At 39.8% G+C, this 17,290-nt stretch overlaps 2 protein-coding genes and 1 long non-coding RNA gene across 3 annotated transcripts in view; 2 read left to right on the top strand and 1 right to left on the bottom strand.

Moving 5' to 3' along the window:
* Positions 1 to 17,290, bottom strand: part of LOC150060537 (uncharacterized) — a 491,819-nt gene that overhangs the window by 442,060 nt on the left and 32,469 nt on the right. The window lies entirely within an intron of this gene.
* LOC150060538 (uncharacterized protein C2orf78-like) lies at positions 1,164 to 9,586 on the top strand. The gene is made up of 3 exons (XM_090336674.1): positions 1,164 to 1,371; positions 5,432 to 6,190; positions 7,518 to 9,586. The coding sequence occupies exons 1-3, from the start codon at positions 1,191 to 1,193 to the stop codon at positions 9,410 to 9,412; spliced, it is 2,835 nt and encodes a 944-aa protein (XP_090192800.1). The 5' UTR covers positions 1,164 to 1,190; the 3' UTR covers positions 9,413 to 9,586.
* Stambp (STAM binding protein) overlaps positions 14,621 to 17,290 on the top strand; it is a 35,740-nt gene continuing 33,070 nt past the window's right edge. Inside the window, exon 1 of the mRNA XM_090336677.1 lies at positions 14,621 to 15,087. Within this exon, the coding sequence (XP_090192803.1) occupies positions 14,820 to 15,087 (268 nt within the window). The 5' untranslated portion in view covers positions 14,621 to 14,819. The remainder of the gene's footprint in view (positions 15,088 to 17,290) is intronic.

The following is a 17,290-nucleotide window of genomic DNA, read 5'->3' as shown; positions in this document are numbered from 1 at the left end:
GGGGCTGGAGATACATATAGCTCAGTGTCAGAGCTCATGCTTACTATGTAAGGTGTTATGCACACACCTAGGCGGCATCAATTCTGGCATTCTATTTTATTCCTAGTCCAATTCTTAAAAGGATTTTTTAAAATATCCTGCCTTTCATATACTTTGTGCTGATGGGAACTTCCTTGGAAATGGACACTTCCCTATACCAAAATTTCCAAGTCCGAAATTTTGTGGGCCAGAAATTCCAGAAAGCCCCAAGTCCTGTAAGCATAAATACTCAACATATCTCATCTGACCTTGGAGATATTTCAATAAGAAATTCATTATTAAACTCTTCTAGTACCCTGGACTTTCCTTCAGCAAGTCTGTGAGCCTTATCGCCAACAAACTTCTCAGAAAAAGCCAGAAGTGGTGCTGTGGCTCAAATGACAGAGTGCTAGCCGTCAGTACAAAAAAGTTCAGGGATAGATCCTAGACTCTGAGTTCAAACCCCAAAATCTTCAAAGGAGGAAGAGGAAGATCAAGAGGAGGAGGAGGAGGAGGAGGAGGAGGAGGAGGAGGAGGAGGAGGAGGAGGAGGAGGAGGAGGAGGAGCAAATGCAAGTGAAATCTGCCCCAGATGAACCCAGCCCAAGGCACATGGGATTCAAAAGAGAAGTAAACTATATGACAGTTCCTACAAGGTGCCTTCAATGAACATTACCCTACTCTTCAACCAAGTAATGAAAGAACTCTTTTAGTCTTTTTTTTTTTTTTGGTATTTGAAAGTTCTAATACATTTCTTGATTATGTCAACTAAAATGGTTTCAGAACAATTGTCATTGTTCAGACTCCTTTTTTTTCCCCAAGGACATTAAATGTACATGCAGTATGTAATTATAATATACGCTATTAGGATATGAACTATAATGGGAAAATTATAACTTTATTCATGAACATTGGTAAACAATATTGAGATGATATCCCCAACCTAAAGGGTCTAAAAGAAAGCAGGTATCATGTCTCTCTTGTAGGACCTCGGTTCCCTAGCCATCAAGTGTTTAGGAGCCTTCAGAACTTTCCTGCTGTTCTCTGCCCAATCCCGTTTTCTGGTTCAGAATCTGATCTTGTGATTGGCTGCTTCATAGCTGTAAACTGCCTTACTTTATGACATCATTCCCCACCAAACTTATCATCGTCTAGTAGAATCTTGAGGTTCCAATGGAGTTGTCTGTAAATAAACTTGGATCATCGCAAGTGACCAGTGGCCAGTGGGCAGCATCCACTGAGCTTCTTACTGGTCATATGCGCTCTTTAGCTTCAGCCACCCACACATCCTCTAGTGTCATCTCCTCATCCATTGTATCTCCAATTGATGTTACCTCTTCACTCACCACAGCAGGTAAGAAGAAAAGTTGAGATTTTCTGTTAGATAACTCTTCCCTCTAAATTTTGTGGATCACAAATATCTTCAAATAATGAGAGGAAGTATTGAACGAGAAAGCTGGCGACCAACATTCAATTTTGGCTGTGATATTTACTAGATATCTGATGGTTAAAATTCTGATAAACTGTTGCTTCATCAGCTACATGAGGATAATGGACTTCCTGTCCTCTGTTTCCTTCCTTTTCTAATATGTTTCAAGAATAAAGTCACAAACTTCTTCTGAATATCTATTTTAATCACATTAACTGAGAACAAAACACAGATGATATAGAAAACTACAGGCCAACATACTTCATCTGTAACACCATCTCATTCCACTAGTATTTCTACTTTAGTATTTCAAATTTAGCATGGTTACAAAAGTAATATTAATGTGCCTTTTGGTTTTCTGTCTAGATGAAATAAAGAAATAGAGAGAAAGGAGGGATGATGACTAACAGACATTCTAGAGGAAAGAAGTTATTCTAGAGGAAAGAAGTTTGAGATTGTTTATAATAAGGACAAGTCAAACTAGAGAGGGCTAGAAACAATAAAGATGAGGGAGGACAAAAATAAAAAAAGAAGCAAGGAGATGAACTATGAAGATTTTTCTTAATCAAAGAGAAGTGGGGGGGGGGAGGGAGGGAGGGAAATGGGGACCATGTCAATGTTTGTGAAGTTATACACCTTCTATCTGGTGAATATAATGTAACCCTTCTATTAATCACAATAAAAATTATTTTTTAAAAAAAAGAGAAGTGGGGGGGCCAGGAGCTTGGCATAGTGGTAGAGTGCTTGCCTCGAGTTTGGCATAGTGGTAGAGTGCTTGCCTCGCATGCACGAAAGCCTGGGTTCGATTCCTTGGTATGACATACATAGAAAAAAGCTGGAAGTGGTGCTGTGGCCCAAGTGGTAGAGCTATAGCCTTGAGAAAAGTCCCAGGACAGTGCTCAGGCCCTGAGTTCAAGCCCCATGAATGGCCAAAAAAAAAAGAGAAGTGATTTAGGACTGAATGTTGAAGAGAAGCAGAGATTTTTAAATCAATGCACAGGAAGTACAGAATGCTACTCAGAGCAATGCAGAATGAAGATACTTTTAGCAATTGCTTAGTTTATTGAACTAGAAAGAAAACTAAGGTATAGCAGAGTATCATTAACAGCAGTTTCAGATAAATCACCTTTAGTTGTTTTCAGTTGACTCTTAAATACAGATAATGCTTGTCTTTTTCTTAGGCAGTACTGGGATTTGAACTCAAGATAAGGCAAAGTTCAGGCTAATCCTCCAGCCCTTGTGTTTTTGTGTTTTGTTTTGTTTTTTATTTTCCACACAGGATATTGAGTTTTTGCTCAGGACAGCCCTGAACCATGGTCCCCTACCTATGTCTCCCTTGACTTTGGGCCACAGGCATGACTACTACACCGGCTTAAGTTTGTGGAGATGAGGTATTAATAAATTTTGACTGGGATGGCCTCAAATTGCAATCTTGCTTTCTGTTTCCCAAGTAGCTTGGATTACAAGGATGAACTACTGAGCTCAGTCATGACAGTTTTGAATTTGAATGTTTTAGTAATATATTTTAGAGATGATTTTGCCTATAAAGATATTCAGGGAAAAGGTTATGCATAGAGATAAGTAAGGGCATTTTCATGGTTCTATTTCATTGATTTTTTTTTCTATTTATTTATTTATTTATTTATTTATTTATTTATTTATTTATTGCCAGTCCTGGGACTTCAACTCAGGGCCTGAGCACTGCCCTTGGCTTCCTCAAGGCTAGCACTCTACCTTTTAGCACCACTTCCAACTTTTTCTGTGTCTGTGGTACGGAGAAATTGAACCCAGGGCTTCATGCATGCTAGGCAGGCACTCTACCACTAAGCTACACTCCCTCCCAGCCCCAGGTTTTCTACTTTTAAAAGAACTGTTTGGGGCTGGGGATGTAGCTCCATGTCAGAGGTCATGCTTAGCATATATATGACCATTGTTCAATCCCTAGCACAGCTAGTAATAATAATAATAATATTTTGTTATTATTATAAAGTAGTTTTTTACTGGATTCTAAATGGTGATTATTTTTCAGACTTTGTTGGTGATATTTTCTTGTGTTGAAGATGATTATAAGCTATTTCCTAAGGATAAATATGAAAAATTTTGTAATCTTTTTAAAGTCATCTTTGCTACTTTTGTTTATGGCTATAATAAATAGAATACCTAAATAGAGTGACTAACATATATTACTTCACTGAAATATAAATAAGTACAATAAGGAGATTACTTTACTTTTGCTTTTCTGTCCATTGGACCCCCTAAAATCTTTTGGTTGGTTTAGGATTTTTGTTGTTATGCTCTTGCCCAAGCTAACCACAAATGTCTAAATTCAAGTGGTCTTGACACCTCAGCATCACAAGTGTTTTAATTGAAATATTTATCTACATAAGTTGTGGCACCTTAACAGTTCATATTCACTATATTTTCTTTCTTTCTTTCTTTCTTTTTCTCTTTCTCTTTTTCTGTCTTTTGTTTTGTGGGTCATGGGGCTTGAACTCTGGGCCTGGGCGCTGTCCCTTAGTATTCCAGCTCAAGGATACTGCCCTATCCATGGCCCTGAACGTTGTCCCTGAGCTCTTCAGCTCAAGGCTACTGCCCTACCCCATTGAGCCACAGCCCCACTTCCCATTTTCTAGTGATTAATTGGAGATAAGAGTCTCACAGCCTTTTGTGTCCAGGCTGGCTTTGAACCGTGATCCTCAGATCTCATTCTCCTGAGTAGCTAGGATTATAGGCATGAGCCACCACTCCAGGCTATTTTCTTCCTTTCTATATACTTTCTACTGATAAAGTTTTTCTGTCTCTATGAACTGGGTAAAAATTCATTGAAAAACAAGTTTAATAATGTCATACATGTCTATAATTCCAATCTCTTAGGAGACTGAGATTGGAACAATAAAAGTTTGATGCTAGACTGGACAACTTGCTGAGAACTTGTCTCAAAACTGTTTTTAAACTCAAAACCACCTTCTAATTGGGTTCTGTTTTTTGACATATTATTTACAAAAATGAAAATGATAGTTTACTTCCATAACATTGCACATATCAATTTAGAACTTCATTCCCTACTAAATTTACTAAATTACTAGATTATTTCTTTTTTTTCTAATTTCTTTTATTACTAGATTATTTCATGCTTAATATATATCCAAATTATAATACCTTTATATCTTATTTCTATATATTTTTATCTAACTTGTTAGAACTTTATGTCATCTTATACCTTTATTTGTTATTACTATTATTATCATATGAGTGAATAACCAGAAGCTTAGATAGATTAACATTTTCCTTCCAAAAAGATTTCATGATAAACACTCAAGTAGTCAGATCAGAAGTCAGTCCAGAAGAAGGTTAAAAAACACCCTTCATACAGCAACTGCCCTGTGTTTTTAAGTGAACTCTACAAAATGGCACATCACTGCACAAGGTGAGACACCAAAGATAATAACAGCAGCACTGTTTTTAAATGAACATAAACTGGTCTACAGAAGAGTTTCTGTCCCTTGTTTCTGGTCTTTGTTCACAGCACAGAGTTCTTGCAAGAGAGGTTCTCAGGCTGGTATCAACAAAATGCAAGTACTTGAACCAGTCAAACTGACCTCTGATCCCTCAGTTTCCTCATTTCTGTAATGGTGATATTACAAGTTCTCTAAGGATATCCTTGTTCTAAAATGCTTCCATGCTAAGACATAGTTATGAGTTAATACAAGGGCAGACCAGGAGAAGACAGAGCAGGAAAGGAGCAGCCTACTTCTAGCCCAGGCTACAACACAGGAACCAGATGACTCAGTATCCTTAGTTGCCCAGAATAGCAAATGGCTCCAGCACTTATAATCCTTCAAGTTAGTTGCTGATATTGATTATTGAAGGTGATTATTTGTAGTAGAGAGTTCCTGCTCATAGCCACATCCAGATATACTGTTCATCAAACACCGTGAGTTTATCAATGTCATTCATTTTTCCACCACCCTCTTGATTCTTACAGATAATTTCTACAATCCATCTTTACTTGGAGCTCCAAACTCGCTGCAGCTCTCTCTTCCTGTGGTGAGCGATGCCACTTCTCTAACAGGAAGTGTCCGCAACTTCTCTAGAATCTCAGCTCCAGCTGTCACTTCAGCATGGCTAGTACCACCAACTGCTGGCACCTCTTTCCAGCCACTCACGGGTAGTGCCTACCTTTACCAACATTCTAGCACAATGTTGTCAGGGGTTACTGGCCAGAGCTACATGTCCACTTCAGCTTCCTCCTGTCCCACTGTTTTTGAACGGGATACCACAGGAAACAATGAGAAGAAGTCCTCTGAACTTGGAGACTTCACTATGACTCTCATTGACCAGGGCACAGCAGTGTCTTCAGTGACTATGACATCCCAGTATGCTAAAACTGCAGATTCTAATGCCATAGTCCCTCTGTATCCATCACTGTCTACCGGCCTGGTTCAGGGGACGCCAACTCAGATTCCAAATCAAGGACATAGCCTGTCCCTTCCATACCAGGAAGGAAACCAGGCCTATTACTATGATCAAAACACACTGGGGCCTCTATTATCCGGAGAACTTGGTCCCTATCTGCAGTCATATGGCTCGGTGTCATACACAGAGAGTAGGGCCTCTGCCCCTCAGCCAGAAATAGTGATGGTACTCAAAGAAGTTCAACCCACAAATGTCCTACCACCAGCCTCCACCTCTGGAATCTACTACTCTGTGTCTGCTCAACCTGTCACAGAAGCAAATTATCAAGGTAAGTACAGACAACGACAAGCAAAATAGGAAAAAAAGCAAAAGAGGGTCACTTATAGAGCTGAGTTGTGGTGACCTCATAGAGAGGCAGGGCCTAAGTCCTGGGCCTTAGCCACTAGCCCCCTCAGGTCTCTCCAGTTTTCAACTCTACATAAGACAGATATGGCTTAGGACATTGCTCAGATGGTAGAGCACTGACTTGAGTTTAAACTTTAGTACTGCCACAAATGGAAGGAAGGAAGGAAGGAAGGAAGGAAGGAAGGAAGGAAGGAAGGAAGGAAGGAAGGAAGGAAGGAAGGAAGGAAGGGAAGGGAAGGAAAGAAGAGAAATATGGAACAGTGTGATCATCATCTGCAGTGCTCTTAGGTAACTGCAAGGCATGCTCAGGCCTTGCTTTTCAGTCCCCTCAAAATCCATTACACTGTAAGTGATCCACTACTATAATTTGGCTCTTTGTTTTCTTTGGACAAAACAATTTTGGGATAATAATGGTTAAATTTTTCCTAATTTCTTGTGTTCAGAGATCTTGTCTCAAAAAAAAACAAAACAGGCTAGAATATGTCCTTTTTGTGTACTTCATGAGCAAGATCTCTTCTTTGGGCACTGGTAGATAATGCCTATAGCCTTATCCACTCATGAGGCTAAGATCTGAGGATTGAGGTTCAAAGCCAAAATGAACAATTTTTAAGACTCTTATGACCATTTAATCATCGAATGTTGAAATTAGATGTTTAGCTGAAGTGGGGGTGAGCCAGCTCTAAGCAAACAAAGCCAAACACGAACAAAAAGGCTCTGAGTTCAAGACCTTAGTAATAGTGTTCATAAGCTGCACAGCATATGCACAAAGAAACTCACACAGAAGTCACAAGACTTTCCCTTTCTCTCATTTTAGGCTTATGGTGAGACATGAGACATGTTACTCATGAGACTGGCAAAAATTAACATCCCTTTATGAGAACATGAAGTTTTTTTTATAAACTGGCTTATTTGTTGTGACTGTGTTTAAACCCAGAGCCAACAACAGAGTAAGGATTGCTCTACCACTGAGTTACAACAGAAGTCCAAATTCTTTCATATTTTTAAGCCAATTTCACTTACAAAAACTCCTATCAAAAAACCCCCAAAATAATAAACAATGACACTTAATTGTCACCAGTTACAGCTAAGTGTTCATCATTTATCTTCCAATTCATGGCTCTATCCATGATTCTTGAAACAACCTACTGGAAATGCCATACTTAGTGTTAGCAGGTGCCTCTTTCATTTGTTGATATATAGGTGGCGCATCTCAATAACCAGAACTGAATCATTCCTTCGTGTCTTTGTAGTGATGGAAATTTCCCTTGGAATGGACACTTCCCTAAGACTGCACCCTCAAAGTCAGACATTCTGTCTGCCAGAAATTCCAGAAAAACCCAAATCCTTCTGTAGCATAAGTGATGAAATAATTGAAAGCAACATGCCACCTGAGCTTGGGGACATTTCAGCAATATCTCCAGTCCAAAGCTCTCCTAATATCTTGGCTTTGCCACCAGCACCAAGCCAGGAACAAGCAGAGAATAAGAATTTGGAAGAAACTCAAACAGGACTTTCAAAGACTCTGGATCCCTTCCAGATCTCCACAGACAGCCAGGATCCCCCACTACTTCCTTTAGAAATCCCTGACATAAATGAACTTCAGGCCTATGTCGATACTTTGGGCCAAGAAGAGATGCCTAACTGTGAAAATGACAATTTAGAAAAGAGTAGGCTCAGCCTTGAGGACCAAGGGACACTTGAAAAAGAAACTGAGTGTAGCAATGGTCTTGCTGATATTACAACACTGGTGGAAGACATTTACTTTCCCCAGATTCTCAACTCATTCACAGATGTCGATGAACCAGAAGTTTCTACAACAATACAAGACAAAGATGTGAGAACCATCAATGTGACACAGATACAGGAAAAATCAATCACCAACACTACCACTGATCAAATTCAAAATAACAAGCAGGAAGCCTTAGAGACCGTTAGTGGAGCTCAACACCCAAACCCAGAGTGCCTGCTGGAGGAAGAAGTGATTGTGTGCACTGTCCCAGCCAGTGACAAGGCTTCCTTGAACACAGCCAAGCATTCTACCAGCAAACCTCCAAAAGTTGCATCCAGTAGGGTCAACAAACCTAAGCAACATGGGCAGGAAAAGGCCAAAAGGATCAAGGAAAACAATCCCAAGAAATGTGAAGAAACCAAGCAGTCGGGGAAAAAACTGAAAACAGAAGAGAAGGCAAGCATTCCCAAGATGAAAAACAACAGAAGCCATCCTGAGCTTAGCCAAGAGACCTTCAAAAGACCTCGAAGCAATCTAGGCATGCACATGTTGGAGTCAGTTCAGGTTTTTCATGCCCTAGGAAAGAAGAATGAGAAGAAAACTGGACTGTCTTCCTCCAGAGTCTTGAAAAATGCAAGCAGTACACAAGATACCAAGTTTATCCCAGCTATGAAATCATGGCTGGATATTCCACATGAGGGTAAAAGCCCTAGAAACATTCAAGTCAAGAAGAGGGATAGGAGTGAAAGCCAGTGTCCATCCCCATCCCAGGATGAGCTGCCTCCCCCTGGCAAGGTCAAGTTGGTTCCTTTGCCTTTTCCAACCCCAGAAAAGCCTCAGGCTCGACCCGTTCCTCACAGGCCACAGTCTCTGGCCTCCAGGAGGCCCACTGTACCATACCCTGCACGGCCTCATTCTAACACAGCTCAACTTACCGCAGTCAGCCTGTCTCAACCAGCTTCAGCCAACACGTGTCTCAGAGGTTCCACCAAAGCATCTCAGCCAAGTGTAACCAATACAAACACACAGGGATCGGCCAATGCTCCCCAGCCTAGTGTATCTCAGTCTGCTGTTGCTAGGCCTGAACCCCACTCAACCTCATCCAGCGCTTCTGTCCAGCACAAGCCTGTTTCCACTGCTGGGAATGAGTTCCGTTCACCGCCTAAGCCTCATAACCAGTATCTACTCCAAGATTTCAGCCGCCAACCAATTCCATGGAAGAAAGCCTATATTCCTGGCCCTGTAGTATCAAATCCCATCACCAAGGAGCAAAGGCCAGAGCGTGAAGCCATGAAAAGACGGGCCCAGCAAGAGCGTGAGAATGCTGCCAAATACACTGCTTTGGGGAAACTGCAGTTTTTTGTTCAGAGGGAAAAAGATATGGAAATTTCTAGATATTATGGGTATGCAATGTAAGAGCTCCTATGATTCTGCATACCACTTTCAGTACCAGATATTTTTCTACATATACATGAAGATAGATGTAGACAATAATATGGACAAATACAAATATATCTAGATACATAGATAATTATAGAAGAAATTCACTATTCTGATATATCTCAAAACTTAATAAAACTGAACAATGGAATGTCATGGAATTGATTAATAAATCATTAATAAAGAAACCATTTGTGTTTCAAGATATTGCTTAATTTTGGGTTGTTTTGGTATAGAGGTTGGGGTCAAAGTCTGTATGCAAACGGGAAGGAAAAGGGTTAAGGACAGATGGAAGAATGTGGTCCCAATTCAAGAAGGCCAAAAGAGCAGATATTATATAGTCTTAAAAGATGAATCATTGGTGGACAAAATATCAGCAAGGCATAAAGTCTGAGATCAGGTTCGAAGAAAAAACTTAGAAAATATTTTTTAAAAATGTGCAGAAGATAGGTCTAGTTTGAGAAATGTAAAGCAATCTGTCATGGAGAATAGTCTTGTATCTCATAAACAATCAGATAAAACACTTTAGAATCAGAAGGCTTGTAGCTTGCCCTATAATCCTGACTAGAAACAGAGCTTATAGCTAAAGTGTTAGGGTACCCGCCTTTAGCAAAAATGTTATGGGAGAGCACCCTGAGTTCAAGCCTCATTACTAGCTTGCATACACACACATACACATGCACATACACATATATGTATTTATATGCATATGTATACACACTAACACTTTAGGAAGTAAGATACAGTACACAATTCCAAGAGGTTTTTGTTATATAGAATTAGAAGTGGGAAAGGTGAACACAAAATAAAGGACAGTCTATCACAGAAGAGGCAAAGGCTCAATTAACTGGTTACTGCATCAATTAAATTTGATTTAGGTTTGAAGTTCACTTGCCTGGGCCATGAGCACTTCATCTATACAAGGTCAACCAGAACATGGCATGAACATAAACCACCATTTACTCTACATCTGTGTAAGGGCAGCAAGATGTGCTACTTCAGTTAACCTGCAAATACACAAGACCAGTGGGCTTGTTTCACTTGATTAGTGAGCCTCAGCAGTTTGCTGGGTCTCATGTTACAGGCAAAGCTTCATGGCCGCCATTGGAGGTTTATGCCCCTAGCTCCCCAATCCTCCTTTTAGAGCACAAGCATCTGGAGATTATGGATGGACAAGATCAAATATATGAAGGGGACTAAATACTAAACTAGGGATTAGATCCTCCAAATCTTTGTACATGTTGCCTTTTCCAACTATTTCCAGTAACTGAAGAACCTGAAAGAAAATCAAATTACCAGCCAGGACATTTGGGCATGTGTAGTGAATCTCCTTCCTAACTGCAAGCACCAATGCCCAATTGCTGGGTTGACCCAGTGTTTCAGAAAGCAGATTGTGGGCATTGGGGGAGTCTAGGAAAGGAAGAGAGTGGGGAAAAGACATAGGGTGGAAGGTCATCATCATTGGAAAATTAGAAAATTGTGCTAAATTTTTTTCTTGAGTTATAATTCATTAAGTTCAGCATTTCAAAGTATACAGCACCTATTGTGAAATTCAGTGATATATTAGATTCTCCCAAAGGAAACACCGTTGCTCTTTTTTCTTTAATTGTTAAAACCAGATTCATCAGATCAAATTAGTTCACAATGCTTCAGAATAAATGATCACCATGAGAAAAGCCTCCAGTTGAAAGTGGATCTGTAGTCTGGAGGTTCCTCAACAAACTAAACAGAGACCTTCCTTGTGGCTCAGGCATAACATTCCTTGGCGTCTGCATTGAGCATCAGAAGCCAATGTTCATTGCTGCACTAGTCACAATAGCCAAGATATGAAAACAACTCAGATGCCCCACAATGAATAAGTGAATCCCAAAAATGTGGTAAAAGGTGGAATTTTACACAGCCATTAGAAAGATTAAAATAATGCCATTTTGCAGGGAAATGGATGGAACTAGAAGAATTCATGTAAAGTGGTAAGCCAAGCTCTGAGAGACAAATAGTACATGTTCTTCCTGATATGTTAATGTTAGCCTACAAGTATACTAATGAATGACATAAAAATAAGATATGATTAAAGTTTTTCACTTGCAAATTCATAGAAGTTTCAAAATACTGAATAATTTGAACTGTTAAAGACCTTCAGATAGAGAAAGAGAGAGAGAGAGACCAAACATTTTTAAAACAATACCCAGACATCACAGCGTGAAAAACTACTTAATTATGGAATAGACTGTCATTAAAAGCAATATAAGAGAAGTCACCTTTAGTTGATGACTATTCTGTTTGTTTTATTCTTTTTTCAGTTGATTCTGAAAAGTACTTGGCCATTTCTTTTTTCAACCCCACTATGACGTCAGTGTATGACTAGCCACTCTCAGGCCCCTTTCTGTTTTAGCTATTTTTCTTTTTTCAGATAAGATCTGAAGTTTCAGTTCAAGCCGGTCTAGAACTATGATCCTTCTACCTGTGCATCACTTGTACCTGGGACCACAGCCATGATCCACTACACGGATTTTATTTAATTGAGATGAGGTCTCCCAAACATTTAGGCTTTAATGGCCAGTAACTCAATCTTGCTCTCCGTTTTCCAACTAGTTAAGATTACAGAAATTAGGTACTCATACTTTCCTTAATAAGCAAATGTGTATATTTTAGGCATAAATTTAAGAAATGATTCATCCTATAAAGATACTAAGAAAGGGCTGGAGATGTGGCTTAGTTGTAAAGTGCTTGCCTAGCTTGCACGAAGCCCTGGGTTTGATTCCTCAGTACCACATAAACAGAAAAGGCTGGAAGTTGTGCTGTGGCTCAAGTGGTAGAGTGCTAGCTTTGAGTAAAAGGACAATGCCTAGGCCCATTGGGGGGGCAAAAAAACTAAGAAAAGGGATTATATGGAAGATTGTATAACTGGATGTTCAGTGTTCTATTTCATTCTGATTTTTTTTTTTTTTTTTGGCCAGTCCTGGGCTTGAGCTCAGGGCCTGAGCTCTATCCTTGGACTCTCTCAAGGCTAGAGCTCTACCACTTGAGCCACAGCACCACTTCCGGCTTTTTTCTATGTATGTGGTACCGTGGAATCAAACCCGGGTCTTCGTGCATGCTAGGCAAGCACTTTAACCACTAAGCCAAACTCCAGGACCTCATTCTGATTTTTAAACCACATTTTATTGTATGTGCTTATACTGAGGCTTGAAGTCAGGGACTGGGTGCTGTCCCTGAGTTTTTAGCTAATGGGTAGTACTCTACCACTTGAATCACAGATCCACTTCTAGGTTTTGGTGGTTAATTTGTGATAAGAGTTTCACAGACTGATTTTAAACTACATTCCACAGAACTCAGCCGCTTGAGTAGCTAGTATTACAGGCATGAGCCACAGCACCCAGAATGTATTTATTGTAGCCTAATTTTTATCAGAAGTAGGTTTAAACTAAAAGCTGCTTTTTATCTTTAAAATAATTTTCTGGCTAAAATAAATATATCCTTACTAAATAAAGACTTCTGTAAGAATAAAAAGCAAAAGTTATTCTCCATGTATCTACACTTACCTACAATAATTTTGAAATCTGTTGGGGTTTTTTGTTTGTTTTTGTCGATAGTGCTGCTTAAACTCTGGGCATGGGCACTGTCCCTGAGCTCTTCATCTCGAGGCTACTGCCCTACCCCTGGGCCTGGGCATTGTCCCTGAGCTACAATCCTACTACCCATTGAGCCACAGCCCCACTTCCTGTTTTCTAGTGTTTAATTGGAGATAAGAGTATCATGGTCTTTAGTGCCTGGGCTGGCTTTGAACCATGATCCTCAGATCTTGGCCTCCTGAATAGCTAGGATTACAGGCATGAGCCACCATGCCTGGTTTGGAGTTATCTATAGATAAAAGAATTGCTTGGGTCTGGAAATATGGCTCAGTATTACAACTGATGCTTGTATTACAATTGATAGACCTTGGTTCTATCCCCTATAGATATAATAATAAAAATAATAATAAGATTCTAATGGTAATTATTTTTTACTTTTGTGGTGATGTTTTCCCAAAAATTGAAGATAAGTTAGGTTTGGAGATTAAGTATAGGTTACACAATATTTTTGCTGCCTGTTTATGGATATATGAATTAAAATACCAGATAGAATGATTAATATCTATAACTGAATCTGTAATATTCCAAGAAATATGAATGGATAGAATAACAGAATTATTTTACATTTATTAATTTGCTGTCCACCATTGTATTTTGCCTTGTTTTTCCCTCTGCTTCGAGTACTGGATATTTTTCCACATATATATGAAGACAGATATGAACACTAATATAGGCATATGAAGATATGTAGATATATTGATATAGATATATAGATATGATAGAAAAAGTTCCTTATCATATTTTTTAAAACAATAAAACTGAGCAAAGTAATATGTGTTGAGTTATAGATAATAGAAGATTTTACTAATAGGAGGGTTGTATGGGGTTTCAGTTTTCATTGTTGTTTGTCTGGTAGTGCTGGGGAGCAGAGGAAAAAAAAAAACAACAACAAAGTTGCACTGGAGAACTAGATAGAGGAAGAATAATTAAGGACACAAGAAGAAATATTGCCCAGGAGCAGAAAGGCTAAAGAAGAGAGATCATAAGGCTTATATAAAGCATCTTGAATGGGCAAAATGACAGATGATGCGAAGTCTAAGGTTGTGTTCAGAAACACAGAAAATATTGAAATGGCAGGTAAGTCTACTGAGATATGTAAAAACAAAATCTAATAGAGAATAGCCTTATATCTCACAACCCACCAGTTAAAACACTTTCAAACGTGGATGCCAGTGGCTCACACTTATAATCCTAGCTACTTAGGATGATGAGATCTTAGATCTCAAGTTTGAAACCAGCTTGGGCAGGCAAGTACATGAGATCCCTTTCTCCAATTAACTAGTAAGAAATAAACCAGGAAGTGCTGCTGTGGCTCAAGAAGTAGAGCACCAACACTGAGCAAAAAAACCTAATGGAGAGCACCCTGGGATGAGTTCAAGCCCCAGGACTGGCATGAATGCGCATACACCTAATAGAAGATTCAGTATAAGTCCAAGATGATTGAGTTACCTAAGATGAGAAGAAAACAATATGAGAAATCTACCCCAGGGGAGGCCAGGGTTCATGGTTCGCCTGGCGGCAACGGTTCCTGCGCGTTCTAACCAACTGAACTGGCAGCGTGCGGCCCACCCACAACATGGCCGAACATAAACCAACATGTATTCAACACTCATGCCCAGGGCACAAGCTGAGCGGCCTCAATGAGCCTTCCAACACACAAGCCCGGTTCGCATTCCACTTGACTGGGCTGCGGTCACACCACAAGGGAAGGCTCGGGCTTCCATGCGAGGCCTGAGTCTCTCCGAGGAGAGATGACAAGTGTCCCTAGCTGTCCAACCTGGCTTTCCGAGCACAGCATCCGGAGCTTCTGTGTGGACATAATCAAGCATCTAAACACAATGATTGGCCGCGTCCTCCTCCGCTCATCCTGGCGCCTGTGGCCTTCCCCAACCTTCGCCATCAGCCACACAGCACGCGAAAACTCAGCTCCCGGGGAGTCCACGCCTGGCTGCGGAGAGCAGCTTTCGCGCTTGCGCAGTGAGTTGCCCTCCAAGCTTCAAGGGCCTGTGCGCAACCGCAGAGGTGCCTTGGGATGCTGCAGGGGGCGGGGGCGGGGAGGGGAACTGAGGTAGGAATAGAGTTGGAAGAGATGGGGTGGGGGGGGTCGTCAGCGTTGGATAATTGGTAAATTACGTTTAAAAATGTTGACATACAATTCACCATTTTAGAGTTTACACTTCAGTGGCATTTTGTACATCCCCACTCCCTCTAAAAAATTTAAAGCACTTCTTTTAGCAGTCATTTCCCTTAGCCTCTAATCTAATTAATGACTTTTTGATATTTCATTCCAATAGGGCATATAATATGTGACCTTTTAGATCTGAAAAAATCAGGGTTCATGCTGTATAAATGTGAGAGCCCTACATTCTTTTTGTGATTGCTTTTTGTGTGTGTGTTAACTGTGTTTTCCCCCCCAACGGTATAAATATGATGATTTGCAAGTTTTTAATCCCACATTTAATTTTTTTTTTCAGTCCTGGGGCTTGAACTCAGGGCCTGGGCACTGTCCTTGCACACCTTTTGCTCAGGGAATCAAATCCAGGGCTTTGTTCATGCTAGGCGATCACTCTACCACTAGGCTAGGCTCCCGTAAGTCAATATTTCTGAAAATCAATGCATGAAAATTTTAAATGTGCATTCAAATAACCAGAAAGGTTTTTTGGGGTTTTTTTGGGGGGTTTTTTGGTTTTTTTTGTTTTTTGCCAGTCCTGGGCTTGAGCTCAGGGCCTGAGCGCTGTCCTTGGACTTTCTCAAGGCTAGAGCTCTACCACTTGAGCCTCGGCACACTTCCGGCTTTTTTGTCTGTATGTGGTACCAAGGAATCGAACCCGGGTCTTTGTGCATGCTAGGCAAGCACTTTAACCACTAGGCCAAACTCCCGGCCCCAGAAAGGTTTTTATGTCAGTTAATGCTTCTTAAAATGTACTTAGAGAATGCCATGTCTACCTAAGGATTTTTTTTATTAAAGAATTTATTAACATTGATTTTTACATCATATTTCAAATGATGTGTTTAACAAGCATGTATTCAAGAAAAAGACAAGGATTTTTCATTATTAGAAAATAAATTCGTGTTGTAGCTAGGAGTTTGACCTAGCGGTAAAGTGCTTGCTAGCATGCATGAACACCAGGGTTTAATTCCTTGGTATCACATACATAGAAAAAGCCAGAAGTGGTGCTGTGGCTCAAGTGGTAGAGCTCTAGCCTTGAGTAAGCCCAAGGACAATGCTCAGGCCCTGAGTTCAAGCCCCGGGACTGGAAAAAAAAAGAACAGAAAGAAAAGAAGTTTGTGTAATTCACGTCTAATTAGCAGAAAATATGTCTAAAATAGAACTGAGTCCTCATGTACACGTTAAATCATTTTTAGAATATTTTTTAAAAATTGAGACAGGATCTATATAGCTTAGATTAGCTTCAAACTCGTGATCCTCCTGCCTTAACTCTCAAGCACTGGAATTACAAACATGTACCACCATTTCCATTTTAATTGTTTTTTTTTTTTTTTTTTTGACAATTCACACATAATAGTTTTTCCCCTCTGGTAGTTATTTTTCTCGGTGACAAGTCTTGGAACAAACTGCAGGTGGCGCCCCAAACCACAGATCTGTCTCTGCTACTGGTTTTTACAGTAGCCTCAATTTGAAGTCTTTTTCAAAGGACTTCAGCTAATAATTCCAACATAAAAGTTTCCGAATAGTGGCAAAGTTTTCCTAACAGAGAATGACTTGAAAGGTTACAGAACCTTAGGGGTTATGGATGTATTCCTTTGGAGACATGTGAGTGACCCTGAGTTTCATCATCAGCAACACGAACAGAAATCAAATCTTGTAAGAAAAAAAAAAAAAAATATATATATATATATATATATATATATATATAATCAAACATACGTACATAGACATGCAGAAAGTTCCACTCTGCATTTCGAGTATAAAACCACATTGCTTAGACTCAGGGATAGGAACTGTGCCATACAAGTTGTTTTTTGGTGTGTGTGTCCCCATTGCAGTTGCCTGTTCATCCTTAAAAGATTAAACACTTATTCGCAATACAGTCTATAGGTGCTTTGATTTTAAAGTCTTATTTTTTGTGTAAGCAGTAAATCTATTTCTTAGAACCCCAGACTGCTAATTTTTGTAGAAAGTAACACAAGCAAACTGAAAATGTCAAGTGCTCTCGTCTCTTAGTTGAGTTGTCTGTAGCTGTGCTTGGAACTGCAAACC

Source organism: Megascapheus bottae, chromosome 7 (assembly GCF_031878675.1).
Source record: "Megascapheus bottae isolate mThoBot1 chromosome 7, mThoBot2.hap1, whole genome shotgun sequence".
Classification (NCBI taxonomy): domain Eukaryota; kingdom Metazoa; phylum Chordata; class Mammalia; order Rodentia; family Geomyidae; genus Megascapheus; species Megascapheus bottae.
The sequence above is the reverse complement of the archived record's forward strand: the minus strand, read 5'-3'. Positions and strand labels throughout refer to the sequence as shown.

Coding starts and splice junctions, on each gene's coding strand:
- LOC150060538 (XM_090336674.1), top strand. CDS start 1,191: ATGGAGTTGTCTGTAAATAAACTTGGATCATCGCAAGTGACCAGTGGC. Junction 1,372..5,431: donor CTCTTCACTCACCACAGCAG/GTAAGAAGAAAA, acceptor TGATTCTTACAG/ATAATTTCTACAATCCATCT. Junction 6,191..7,517: donor CACAGAAGCAAATTATCAAG/GTAAGTACAGAC, acceptor GTGTCTTTGTAG/TGATGGAAATTTCCCTTGGA.